Source organism: Equus quagga, chromosome 2, assembly GCF_021613505.1.
Source record: "Equus quagga isolate Etosha38 chromosome 2, UCLA_HA_Equagga_1.0, whole genome shotgun sequence".
Lineage (NCBI taxonomy): Eukaryota > Metazoa > Chordata > Mammalia > Perissodactyla > Equidae > Equus > Equus quagga.
In genome coordinates this window covers 183,471,010-183,484,362 of record NC_060268.1, presented here as the reverse complement: position 1 = coordinate 183,484,362, position 13,353 = coordinate 183,471,010, and the positions used below count along the sequence as shown (strand labels likewise).

Sequence of the window (13,353 nt, the reverse complement as noted above, 5' to 3'; positions counted from 1 at the left end):
GTCCCCCATTAGCCTGAGCACTTTCAAAGCAAGCGTCCAGGTGAGTCATCTCTGAGCCGGTGCAGAATAAGCAAGGGGAAAACAGAAGTGGAGTGATCCTGGAGCACAGAATCAGTACATGTTCCAACAGCCTGTTCTTAGGAGAACAATAAACAGACAAACCACTGGCGAACCTACAGAAGGGGGTGTGTGGGGTCCTGGGAAGACAGCCACTCCCTGGGCTCCTTCCCCTCCATGCCAGTCCACCTGCCGCCCCTGAATCAGATGGGGGCCGCGGGCTATGGATTCTTCAGGACCTCCCCAACAAGAAGTCAGCTGGCTCTTGCTCCCTCAAGGACAACAGCATTGGGAGTGCGCAGCCAGGATTAGGGGTGGGCGGGTCATGGGCCCTGGTGAGGGGCGGGGGTAACTCTGCCTCTCTCCACTAAGAGCCCAAGAACGAGCTGAAAAGGCAGCTTGAGTCCCAACCTCCGTGAGGCCAGGAAATGGGGGCTGGGGGGGGGCACTTTCTGCAGGAGCCTGGGGGTGGGGACAGCACCTAGAGCACCAGCCCCATAAAGGTGGGGGACCAGTTCACCATCCATTGAATGTAGCCAGTCCTGACCCAATAAGCCAAGGCAGCTGTTCCTATCTCAAGGAGCCAACCGCCCAAGAGAAGACGGGCTGACTCAGAGGGAGCCAGCGCCAGTCATGGCGGGAGGAGGGGACACAGACAGACGCAGGCCAGTGAGGGCCTTTGAGGAGGCCCACGTGCAGTGTGCACCCCCAGACTTCCAGAGCTAAAAAGTGAATCTCCGTAAATGCACTGATGGAGAGAAGAGCCACGTTGGGATGCAAATCAGAAGCATGGAAGATGAAGTGGAAAAAAGTCTCAGAATACTGAGCAGAAAGAAGGAAATGACAGAGCCGGGAGAAGTGACACTGAGTAATGAGGGCTTCAGAGTGACAAACAGGAGCAGGCAGAGAGCAACCCTTCAGGAAGGGAAGCAAGCAGCTGCTGATCCGAGGTGTCGCTGCGGAGCGGCTGGGCAGGGCTACCTGACTGCGGGCAGGATGGCAGAGAGCCCTGAATGCAGAGAGCAAGGCCCACAGACAGGCGCGAGTGCGGAAGGAAGCAAAATCCCACAGAACCCAGGGAACCGGGCGTGGCCCCTCTGGGACCACCGGGCTGGGAGGCAGCTGGAAGTCAAAGAGCAATGTCCACCCCAGGTCCAGCCCAGGCGCATTCACCTGCGAGGGCAGAGGGAGGGTCAGGCGGGGACGCCCCCTGCCTCCCCACATCCAGACGCACGTGTGTGATGAGAAGGAACCCTCACAAATGAACTGCAGCAGAAAGCTTGAGATGGAGCAGAAAAGGCGGTGAGCAACGAGACGGGTCTGGATGTCTGCGTGTCCGCACGGACCTGCTCCATAAGGCGCTGCACCGGCTCCTGCTGGGAGGGAGCTCAACAGAGGGCGCTGACGCATGGCACAGGCCCTCTGCGCACAGGCAGGGTGCGGTGGGTGCGGTCTCCCGGCCACAGGGAGCCCCGGCAGCCCCGTGACTGCACCCACAGCGGAAGGAAGTGCCGCTGTGCGCGTCTAGGCCCTCCGCCTCGTGCGGGGCTGGAAGCTTCCACTCTGCACTTGCAGAGCCCAGTGGCCGAAGATGGGCACCCCACTGAGAGACCGAAGAGGTGCCTTCCTGGCGACCCTGCCACGGCGCAGGGCAGGGGAGGGAGCCCGCCGCAGGGCACAGGGAGAGGGGAAGCGGCCCAGCCAGCCACACAACGGTGGCTGCTTAAACCATAAGCGGTTTGTCACATGGCAATGGATAACGGGCGGTGGGGTGACGACACCGTGGAGGCCTCTCTGAGGCAGTGGGCAGGGAACGGGGGGAGGGGCTGGGCTTGAGGGAGGCGTGGAGCAAAACTGACATTTAATTTTCAAAAATTAAGAGAGAAATTCCTGTCTGATGATGAGTGAAGGTAAAGGGAACTAAGTACTAAAAGAACGGAACGCACACGGGACTTCAGGTTGACAAGGAGAAAAACGGCATGAAAAGCAACCTGAGCAAACCAGCAAAACCAAACAATAAAGACGGAAGGAATAAAATCAAGCGCATCAGCCACTGCACTGAACGCTTAGACTGAATTTTTCTATCAGCTGTTTTTTCTTAACACAACCTAACAGACTTCGACTTTACCTACACACTGTTCCTAAGAATCGCTCTTAGAGCAAAGTGATTTTTTAAGAAGCCTGACATGAATGGAGCTGACTTCTGGGCGAGACAAGGGAGGCTGCTGCTCCTGCCACTGGGAAACGGCCGAGGCAGACATCACAGGGGCTCTGGGCTGCCGCGGGAGCGTGCCCAGGGAGAAGTCTCCTGTAGCTGAGGCCCCCGCCTGTCCTTCCCAGGGCGCAGCTGGAGGCAGGGGCCCCGGGCCAAGGGAAGCAGGCAGAGCTGTGGGGGCCCGTGGCCTGTGCTGAGTGCCTACAGACCCCAGGAGGGCTGCCCTGGAAGGACAGGGGAACCTCTGCCATCTTCCCCCACAAAGGGAATCAGGTCCCACCAGAGGGCGGAGCCTGCAGCAACACCCGACAGCCATCTCCTCCTGACTTCCGGAAGCAGAGGTACCCCGAGTCCCACTGAAGCTGGAGTGCAGGCTCACCCCGCTCAAGCTGACTGCATCAAGGAGATAAAATCTTTCCCTGTTTATCTGCCTGGCAGAGGAGAAGACCCAGCAGTCCTCTTACAGGAAAGCAACTTCATCTTCAGTCTCCATGCTTTAAAAGTTTACTTATAATGAGAGGCACACTTAAACAATTCTAAGACAGTGCAGCACGTGATAGAAAATGAGAAGAAAAGACAGATGAAATGCACGAGACGGGGAATTTCAACAGAGAACTGGCATCTCTAAAACTCCATGTCCGACACCTACAGATACACCCTTCTCATGTGCACCCAGAACACTGACAGCGTAAGTTGTGGGTGTGTGTCCATGTCCATGGACTGGACTCATAGAGGACGCGTTCTCTGACCGACAAGCAGAGAGGACCTTGGAAACAGAGGCTCCGGCCCAGCTGGGGCTCTGGGTGACGGCAACCCAGCTGCCAGCCTGACCGCAGCCTCCCGAGACCCTGAACCTGAACCCAGCCGCGCCGCCCCCAGTTCCTGACCCCCAGAAACGAGAGAGAGTAAACAGTCATCTCTCCAGCTACTGCATTTTGGGGTAATTTGTTACACAGCAACAGAGAAGTAACACCTTTCCCAGCTTCCAGAGTGGGAAGCTTAGATTATTGATTTTACACATTTCTTCTTTTCCAACGCACGCATTAAAAAGTGATAAACGTCAGGGGCCGGCTGGGTGGCGCAGTGATTAAGTTCACAAGTTCAGCTTCTGCGGCCCGGGGTTCACCAGTTCGGATCCCCGGTGCGGACATGGCACCGCTAGGCAGGCCACACTGTGGTAGGCATCCCACATATAAAGTAGAGGAAGATGGGCATGGATGTGAGCTCAGGGCCAGTCTTCCTCAGCAAAAAGAGGAGGATTGGCAGCAGATGTTAGCTCAGGGCTAATCTTCCTCAAAAAAAAAATAGTGATAAGTGTCTCTCTGAGCACCAATCAAACCCAAAGAAAAGAGAAGGAAGGGCATGCGAGGAGAAGATGTCAGGGAGACGGGAAACACGCACACACAGAGGAACCCGACAGAGCCAAAAGTTGTTTTGCAAAGATTAACAAAATTGATAAATCCTCAGCAAGATTAAGGAAGAAGAACCCAAAACACCAGTAAGAATGAGAGGAGACATAACTGTGGGTCCTAAAGACTGAAACACGGGAGGGCATCAGGAAGAACTTTATTTTTGAAATGGTTTTAGTCCTAGGCTGGTGCGTGTTGAAGACATGACGCACACAGAGACGCCCGGGGTCCTCACTAGTTTGTGAGACTGGAGGCGCAAGCACAACCACGCCGCCTCAGCACCGCGGGCTCAGGCCCTGGGCCGGGGCTCGCGGACGTGGGACATGAGTCTCGGGGCAGGAGGGGTCAGGGCAGAGTCCCAGCCCCCAGGCAGGCACAGCTCTCGGGGCTCAGGGTCTCGGGTCAGTTTGCTCCATGCCTCAAGCCCAACGCCTCCCCTCCCTGCCCTCTCCACCGCCTCAGATGAGGCCTCGAGTGTCTTCGCCCCACACCCACCCGTCTCGGTTACCTGTCACTATGTGACAAGCCACTAGTGGTTTAAACAGCAGCCATTCAGGGTTGACCAGCTGGTTCTCCTGTGGTCTGGTGGGGGAGGCCCAGCTCCTGAGTTTCGCTTCTCTCTCACGACCTGTGTGGGGTCCTCCCGTCTGGATGCTTACGATGGGGCCCCAGCTCTCACTCCCACTGCGAGTCTGGTTTCTAGGAGCCATCAGTGTCGCTGTGGTTTCTGGCTATAGAGTCCACATTTACCAGTGGGGCTCAGAGTTTCCCCAGACCCTAAGCGTGTGGGTCTTGATGCCCCCAACCCTCTTCCTGCTGCTCTCAGTGGTCCTGACCCTGACAAGTGAGAGTGGGGCCAGGAAAAGCAAGCAGACCCCCTGACATCCATCCATCTCAGACCTGGGGACCCCATTCCCCGAGGGGCCAGGGCACTGGGACCTTCTGAGGGGGCCTGGACACCCTGTGTGGCTACTACAACCAGAGTGAGGCCGGTGGCCACAAGGGCCCGGGTCCAGGTCATCTGATGGACTTGATGCTATAAATTTGACAACTTGGATGAAATGCAAAAATTCATTAAAAACATATTTACTAAAGTTAACACAAAAACAGAAAATCTGAATAATCCTATATCTATTAAAGAAATCGAATCAAAGATGTTTTCAAGATCAAGCCCTTATTTAACATCCAATCAGACCTACAGGGCAGAGACCCGTCAGAATCTGAATAGCCTGGTGAGGACGTGATAAAGACTGCTCTGTGGATGGAGGCCCGGGAGCCACAGGGCAGGGCTGTGCCCACTGCGCCCACTGCCCCACGTGCAGGGCGAGGTCAAGGGGCACCTGCTGCCCCACATGCAGGGCGAGGCCAAGGCTGCCAGCAGGTGAGCTCCCCAATGCCCTCGAGCAAGCTGCCCTCCCTCCAGGGCAGACAGGACCACAGGGCTTCTGACCTGGCAGGAATTGGAGACCTGGCCTCCCCCACAATAGAACAGGGAGTCACTGAAAGCTGTGATTACATTTGTGACCTGGGTGGCAGAGTGGCAGAGGGGGAGGGGCAGGTGCTAACATCCAGAACATTCTGTCAACTGGACTGGCAGAAACATGTCGACAGAAACGAACAGCACGCGGCTTGTTTACAGCAGTCTCTTCTCAAGCAGCTCAAACCTTTACAGCCCCAGAAAAGCAGCAGAAATGAGAAGAAGAGGCGTCTGAATAAATCACCAGAGTTACATCAAATCCCAATAGATCCCCCCGCACCCCCACCACACACGAGACACCTGAGGACAGGACGCCCAGCCGAGGGTCGGGTCGGTGATGTCTCAGTCAGTACAGGCGACACCTTGCCATTAGTATCTGTAAACTTTTTCAGATTCTTAATATTTCGTGTTAAAAAATATATTCTGAGGCTGTGATGCAGGCGGGCGAAGTGACAGGTTTCCAGAGAGAGCTGTGAATCGGTGATTTTCGCTCAAAGTCGATCCCAATTTTAGTTTCATTACTTCATCCTGTAGCTTTCTGCCCTTGGGGAGAAAAGGAGGGGGTGGAAGTTAGCCAGGCGGGCGGACCTGGGACAGCATTGCACCTCTGGCTCTGACAGGCTGGCCCCATGGAGGTGAGCAGCGCCATCGCCTGCTCAGGGGCGGCCCCTCCTCAAGGAGCCAGGTGGGCACGCCTGCCCCACCTCCCCTCCTTGTGAGGACCACCACCTCTCCAGACAGACACGTGGGCTGCTCGCCTGGGCCCCCTCCAGGGCCCACCTTGGCGTCCTGGGCACACAGCCATCTGAAGAAATGCCAATCAACGAACAGGCAAAGGGAGAGCCAGGCTCTCCTGCTCCATCCCCAAGGGGCTCGTTGACCAACCTGCCGACCATGATCGCACCTGAGACCCACACCTGCCCTGGGCAGGCAGGGCCACGAGGGCCACCCTCGTTCACAGACACAGGGATGGCCGAGCCTGGAATCAGGGGCAGGCTTTCTGCTCCAAATCCCACATTCCCAGACAGTCTGCTGGGCCAGAAAGAGGTGACAGGGGCACGAGGCCCCGAGGCCCTCAGGTGGGCCAGAGCCAGCAGCCCAGAGCCGGCCCTTTCCAGCCTCTGCCTCACAGAACTGGGCCAGCAGCACCTGTGTCTGAAGGGCTGGGACCTCCCCACCCCAGGGAGGGGGCACTTCTCTCTCCTCCTTCGTGCTCCCTTCCTTCCCTGCTCCCTCCTCCTCCCCCCTCCCTCCTCCTCCCCCCTCCCCCCTGGGGCATAACCCGGACCTCCACCTCCAGCCCAGGCACCCTGAGACTCCGCACCCCCTCCTCCCCTCATAGTTGGGGTCGAATCCACATTCAGGTTTCTGTGTTATGAGCAGGTAAACACTGCTTGCTGCTGATCCAACAAGAATCTGCTGGTGCCACTTTCTTTCCCGTGGAAATCTGTGTTCTTTGTGGAATCCGGACCTGTTCCTTTAAAACACTTACTTTGTTTCCTCCACACCTGTCACTGAATCCTCCCAAACTGTGGAACTCCGCTCCACATCCCTCTCCCCAGGTCAGTCCTCAGACTCATCTGTCTCTGCTGGAGAGACCCTCTGGGGTCCTCGCTGGCTGCCATTGGGGCTCCTGGCCACTCGTTGGTCAGCTCCCTTTTTTGGGGACACTTGCTTCCTCCTCGGTTTGCCCCTTGTTGTGGGAGAAGGCGTCCCGCGGTGGCTTCCAGGGACGGCTGTGTGGGAAGAGTCCTCGCCTCCACTCTGTGCTGGCGCCTGGCTTGGCGTCTGTGCACGAGCCCCCACCCAGGCTGCAGACGGCTCTGCCGCCGTGAGGAGCGGCTCCACCATCTTTCCTGCTCCTCAGCGTGTGCCCCATTCCCCATTCCCTCCCCACCGCCACAACCTCACGGGGTCCCCTCCTCTCGGTTCAGGACCCCGAGCCTGGGGCGGGGCACAAGGCAGGCTTTCCATCTGGACACGCGTTCCTTGGTGAGAAACCTTCTTGCGTCTTCTGGATTCACCTCTCCCAGGATCTGCCCGGTGGCGTCACCCCTCGGCCAGTCCTCCAGGTCAGCTCCTCCGTTTCCCTCTCTCCTCTTCCCTTCGCTCTGCTTCCTAGGGGACTCACTCCACTTCACCTATTGATTCACATTTTTAAAAATTTTTGCCATATTTTTAACTTAACTCCGAGTTCTTGGCAATCTGAGAGTTCTGTTTCTATAACCACTTGTTTCGTGGGAGCAAAATTTTCTATTATCATCCAGAGGATCTCATTCTCGTTTTCAATTTTTAATTTCTTTCCAGTGGCCCCGCCTCTTCCACGAGCACCTTCCCAGGCGGTGGCAGCGGCTCCAGCCTCCTGCTTCTTGGGCCTTCCCCGGAGGCTGCTCAAGCCTGGCTCCCAGCCCCTCCAGGAGGAGGCGCTGAAACGAGATTCCATCGGGTGTGTGTGGCGCGGGGCTTCAGCTGGGAGGCAGCCTTGTCGGCTGGGTCAGGCCAGGGATGCCCGAGGGTCAGGATTCTCTGGTCATTTGTGTTGGTCAGGTGACTTCTTCAGTGAAGACCCTCCTATCTTGCGACTAGAGGGGATGGGCTGGCCCCCAGCACCAGCGCAGGCCGGAGCCTCCCCACTCGCCGCGCTCAGGAAAGCCTCCAGGCCTTAGTGGAGTGGTGCCTCCTTGTTCACCCTCTCCAGAGACCACACCCTAGGCCTCCTGCTGGGTGGGCTGGAGTCAGCCGCTGACAGGCAGGGTGGGGAGGAGAGCCTGGGGCCTCATCTGACCTCGCACACTTTCACCTCTCACCCTGTTTCAGTTTCCCAGTCCTGTGTTTGGGGGTTAGCTTCCTGTGGGCACTCCTCTCAGTTGGCCCTTCCACTGCCTCACTAGGTGGCTTTCTTCTTCCCAAACCACACTGGCCTGAGTGTGGGTTAGGATGCAGGCCTAGCAGCTGTAACAGAGATCCAGATGATGGCGGTGGAACACCAGGTGGAGGGTTTACCTAAGAGGGCAGCTCTAGGTGTTGGAGAACATTACTCTGCTCCTCAATCCAGGGCTTTCACCTCAGGGTCTGAGATGGCTGCCCCAGCTCCTGCCATCATGTTTGCATTCCAGCCAGAGAGAGGGGAAGACAAGCTCAGGAAGTTTATGCACATTTTCCACTCCCATCCTATTGGCTAGAAGGTAGTCACATGCCCTCGTCTAGCCACAAGGGAGGCTGGGAAGCACGGCCTTTAATGGGGTGGCACGTGCTCTGTGACAAATGACAACAGGAGAAGTCGACATTTCTCCACTTTGTCTGCTCTGAGGAGTCTGCATACTTTGCTCCTTTCCTGTCATTCTGCTGGAGTCTCGGGGCGGACTGAAGATTAACCCATGTGCAGAATGGCTGTGCACCCCTGGAGGGCAGGTCCACTGGCTGGCCTGTTCTCAGCATGTCCCTCTTCTGTCTGGCTGTTTCTGGCTCTCACCAGGCGTCCATCCTGGCCGTCCACTCTCACACCAGCTCTGGCCAGGGCGCTTGTGTCTCTCACAGCCGGCATACCAGCTGCGAGAGCTGCTCACTGACCACTGGCCTGGCGCTTGGCCACCACACTGCTGTGCAGAAGGAAACCAGAGGGGAAGGAGGCAGGCTGGACACGACACCTCTGCTTCCGAGGGGCTGGGTGGGAGCTCGTATGGTGCACACATGTCTCACCTCGCATGCCCGCCCTGGGCTGCAGCGAGGCCCGCCCACGGGGACTCCGCGCCAGCTGCGGACAGGCCAGGGCTCTGGCTCCAGTGCTGCCTCAGGGTGGAGGCTCCAGAGGACAGGCCTGGGTTGGCGCACGAGCACTTGGGGCCCAGGCGCTCCTGCTCACGGGAGCTCCGCCAGGACCAGCCCTCCTGCGGGAGGCGGAAGGACAGGCTCACCCCCAGGGCAGGCAGAGCTGAGCCGTCCTCTCCCCAGGACTGGACAGACTTGTTCCCCACCCGGGCGAAAAGACACAGCACTCTTCTTTTTGGCTAGTGGTCCTGTGTGGGCGGTATAAAAAAAGATGGTCACTTGAAATGGACTGGGCCTTGGGAGAGTCAGGTCCTCAGAGGGCAATTTCAGAAAACAAAAGGATAATCAAGATCATCTCCTAAAATGAAGCTATCAGACCGCCCCGCTATGCCCGCCGACACATCCCACCAGCCTCAGGGGCCCCTCTCGCCCAGCTGTGCTCCACGGCCTGGATCTCATTTCCAATTGTTTTGAACTTGAGAACCTTCTACCGCTGGCCTGGCCGATCCTGAACAGAGTTGCGAGGGGAGATGAGGAGCGTCTTTCGTGTACTTTCCCTAGCACCTCAATCACAGCTCAGACGCGCAGGCGGGCCCTGCTGGAGGCGAGCGGGATGCAGGAGGGCAGGAAGGAGCTGCCAGAGCAGCCAACGCCACCAGGAAGAGCAGGACAGTGTGCCTCGACACCGCCAACTTCCACGGGGCGAGACGGGCTGCTTCCCAACTGTGTTCCTGAGAACTTACACGTCCCGCCTTCCTCTGGCTCTCCCGATGCCAGGACGTGGCAGGAAGGAAGCGAATGCTGTGGGAACACTTGGGCCTCTGCGAGCCCAGAGCTGCACGGACCATGTGGCCGCGGGGAGTGGGCATTTCCAGCTCTCCTTGGTGGGGCAGCACGTCCCTCCTCCCTGAAGCTCCGAGAGTCACCTGGGAGCCAGGCCCTCAGCAGCAACCCAGGGTGGCCGAGCTGCCCACGTCTCAAGAAACTTGGGTAGATGTCTTTAATCACAGAAAAGCAGAGAGAGGCTTTAAAGCCTGAAGTAAACTCAGTGGCTCGTGTCCCCAAGGGGGCAGCACAGAGTTGCGCACAGGCTCGGGGTCCAGACAAACCTGGGTTGTCTCAAAGGCCAGCTGTACCGCGTCACCTTGGGCCGGTCGCCCCATCTTCCAGGGGCTCGGCTTTCCGCCCTGTGAAGTGGGCAGACACCACCTTCCCCACGTGGTAGCTGTGACAGAGAAGGAAGAGACGAGCCTGCGCTGGAGCAGGCATTCGAGACCATCCACTGCGGTTTCCTTCGTGTCACTCTCTTCTGGTCCACTGGCTCTCCCTCCCTGGGGCAGCAGGGCACTCTGAGCTCCTTCCTCGGGGAAGGGGTCACCGGGGAACAGTGCAGAGCACAAGAGCCAGTGCTCAGGTTTCAGTTTCAAAATAGACTTTTTTAAAATTAACAGATTTTCTTTCTGTAGAGTAGTTTCCATCCTCCACCAGACGGTCACTTGTCACAAGGGAAGGAGCAGCACTGACACATCGTCAGCACGAGTCCACAATCCACACGGGGCTTCACTCGGTGTCACACCTTCTGTGCGCCTGGACGTGTGAGGACACGGACCCACCATCATAGCATCGCAGAGTTTCACTGCCCCACCGCCTCTGAGCTCCGCCTGTTCAGCCCTCTCTCCCCCAAACCCTGGCAAAGAATGATTTTTTTTACTGTCTCCATAGTTTTACCCTTTTCCAGAATGCTGTATAGTCGAAATAATAGAGTACGTAGCCTTTTCAGATTGGCTTCTGTCACTTAGTAACGTGCATTTAAGGTTCCTCCATGTCTTTTCATGGCTTGAGAGCTCATTTCTTTCCAGGGCTGAGTAATACTCTACTGTATGGATGGACCACAGCTTATCCAGTCTCCTACTGAAGGATGTGTTGGTTGCTTCCAAGTTTTGACAATTACGGACAAAGCTGCTAGAAACATCCGCGTGCAGGTTTTTGTGTGGACATGTTGTCAACTCTCGGGTAAACTCCAAAGAGCATCATTGCGGGATGGATAGTTAAGAGTAGGTTGAATTTTGTTAGAAATTGCCAAACTGTCTTCCAAAGTGTCTGCACCATTTTGCATCCTCACCAGCAACGAATCTGAGTTCGGGACGCTCCACATCCTCACCAGCATTTGGTGTTTTCAGCGTTCACAGCCATTCTAACAGGTGTGTGGTGGTATCTGCTTGTTTTAATTTGCAATTCCTAATGACCTGTGATGTCAAGCATCTATATAGTTAACATCTATATATCTTCTTTGATAAGGTGTCTGTTGAGAGCTGTGGACCATTTGTTAATTGGGTTGTTTTCTTATTGTTGAGTTTTTAAGACTTCTTTGTATATTTGGGATAACAGTTCTTTATTAAATGAGTCTTGCAAATATTTTCTCCAAGTCTGGGGCTTGTCTTATTCTTTTGACAGTGTCTTTCACAGAACAGAATTTTTAAATTTTAATGAAGTCAACTTACCCGTTTTTTCTTTCATGCTCCTGAAGTTCTATGTAAATAGTCATCGCCAGCTCAAGGTCTTCCAGATTTTCTCCCATGTTGTCTTCTGGGAGTTTTGTATTTTACATGTAGGTCTGTGATCCATTTTTTTTTATAACTTTGTTGAGATATAACTGATATACAAAAAAACCTACATATATTTAATGTACACAGTCTGATGAGAGTGAGCCACTTTGAGTAAAGTTTTGTGAAGGGAGTAAGGTCTGTGCCTAGATTCATTTTTCTGACATGGATGTCCAGTTGTCCATGGATAGCCAGCACTATCTAGAAGTGTTGCAGACTATCTTTGCTCCATTGAGTTGCGTTTCTTCCTTTGTCAAAGATCAGTTGACTATATTTAGGTGAGTCTATTTCTGGACTCTCTCTTGTGTTCCATCGATCAATTTGTCTGTGCTTTCACCAATGCCCCACTGTCTTGATCACTGTAGCTTTATGGTAAGTCTTGATGTTGGGTAGCGTTAATCCTCCAACTTTGTCCCTCTCCTGCCATAGCATGTTGGGTGTTCTGGGTCTCTTGCCTCTCCATATAAACTTTACAATTAGTTTGTTGATATCCACAAAATAACTTGCCAGGAGTTTGAATGAGATTGCATTGAACCTACAGACCAAGTTGGGAAGAACTGACATCTTGACAATATTGAGTCTTCCTAATCACGAACACGGAACATCTTTCCATATATTTGGGTCTTTCTTGGTCTCTTTCATCAGAGTTTTGTAGTTTTCCTCATATAGATTTTGTACATATTTTGTTAGATTTATGCCTAGCACCATTTTTTTTTGGTGCTAATGTAAACGGTATTGTGTTTTTAATTTCAAACTCCACTTGGTTCATTGCTGGTATACAGTAAGTGACTGACTTTTGTATATCAACCTTGTATCCTGCAACCTTGCTATAATCGCTTGTTAGTTTGAGGAACTTTTTTGGTTGATTCTTTGGGATTTTCTACTTGGACAATCATGTCATCTGAGAACAAACACAGTTTTATCTCTTCCATCTTAATCTGTGTAACCTTTATTTCTTTTTTTTCTTTTATTGACTTATTGCATTAGCTAGGATTTCCAATACGATGTTGAAATAGTGAGGAGGACACACTTACCTTGTTCCAGATCTTAGGGGAAAAGCATCTAGTTTCTAACATTAAGTATGATGCTAGCTGTAGTTTCTGTAGATGTTCTTTTTCAAGTGGAGGAAGTTCCCCTTGATTCCTAGTTTGCCGAGAGTTTTTATCATTAATGAGTGTTCGATTTTTTTTTTTTTTTTGAGGAAGATTAGCCCCGAGATAAGACCTGCTGCCAATCCTCCTCTTTTTGCTGAGGAAGACTGGCCCTGAGGTAACATCCGTGTCCATCTTCTTCCACTTTATATGTGGGACGCCTACCACAGCATGGCTTGCCAAGCGGTGCCATGTCCGCACCCGGGATCCAAACTGGGGAACCCTGGGCCACCGAAGTGTAACGTGCAAACTTAACCACTGCACCACTGGGCCGGCCCCAGTGAGTGTTGGATTTTGTCGAACACTTTTTCTGCATCTCTATGATTATGTGATTTTTCCTCTTTAGCCATGATGTGATGCATTACACAAACTTATTTTCAAATGTTGAATGAGCCTTCCACACCTGGCATAGATTCCACTTGGTCGTCACAAATAATTCTTTTTAAACTTTGCTGAATTCAATTTGCTAATATTCTGTTGAGGATTTCTGCCTCTTGTTCATGAGAGAGATCGGCCTGCACTCTTCCCCTCACGTAACGTCTTTGGTCTTCGTATTAGGGTAATGCTGGCCTCACAGAGCGAGTTAGGAAGTATCCCTCGGCTTCCATCTTCTGGAAGAGATTGTGGAGTTGGTATAATTTCTTCCTTAACTGTTTCACAGAATTCATCAGTG

General features: G+C 54.0%; 1 protein-coding gene across 1 annotated transcript in view; it reads right to left on the bottom strand.

The window, feature by feature from the left end:
• Positions 1-3,653: 3,653 nt before the first annotated feature.
• LRRC27 (leucine rich repeat containing 27) overlaps positions 3,654-13,353 on the bottom strand; it is a 44,798-nt gene continuing 35,098 nt past the window's right edge. The window contains exon 11 of the mRNA XM_046655228.1: positions 3,654-5,701. Within this exon, the coding sequence (XP_046511184.1) occupies positions 5,555-5,701 (147 nt within the window). The 3' untranslated portion in view covers positions 3,654-5,554. The remainder of the gene's footprint in view (positions 5,702-13,353) is intronic.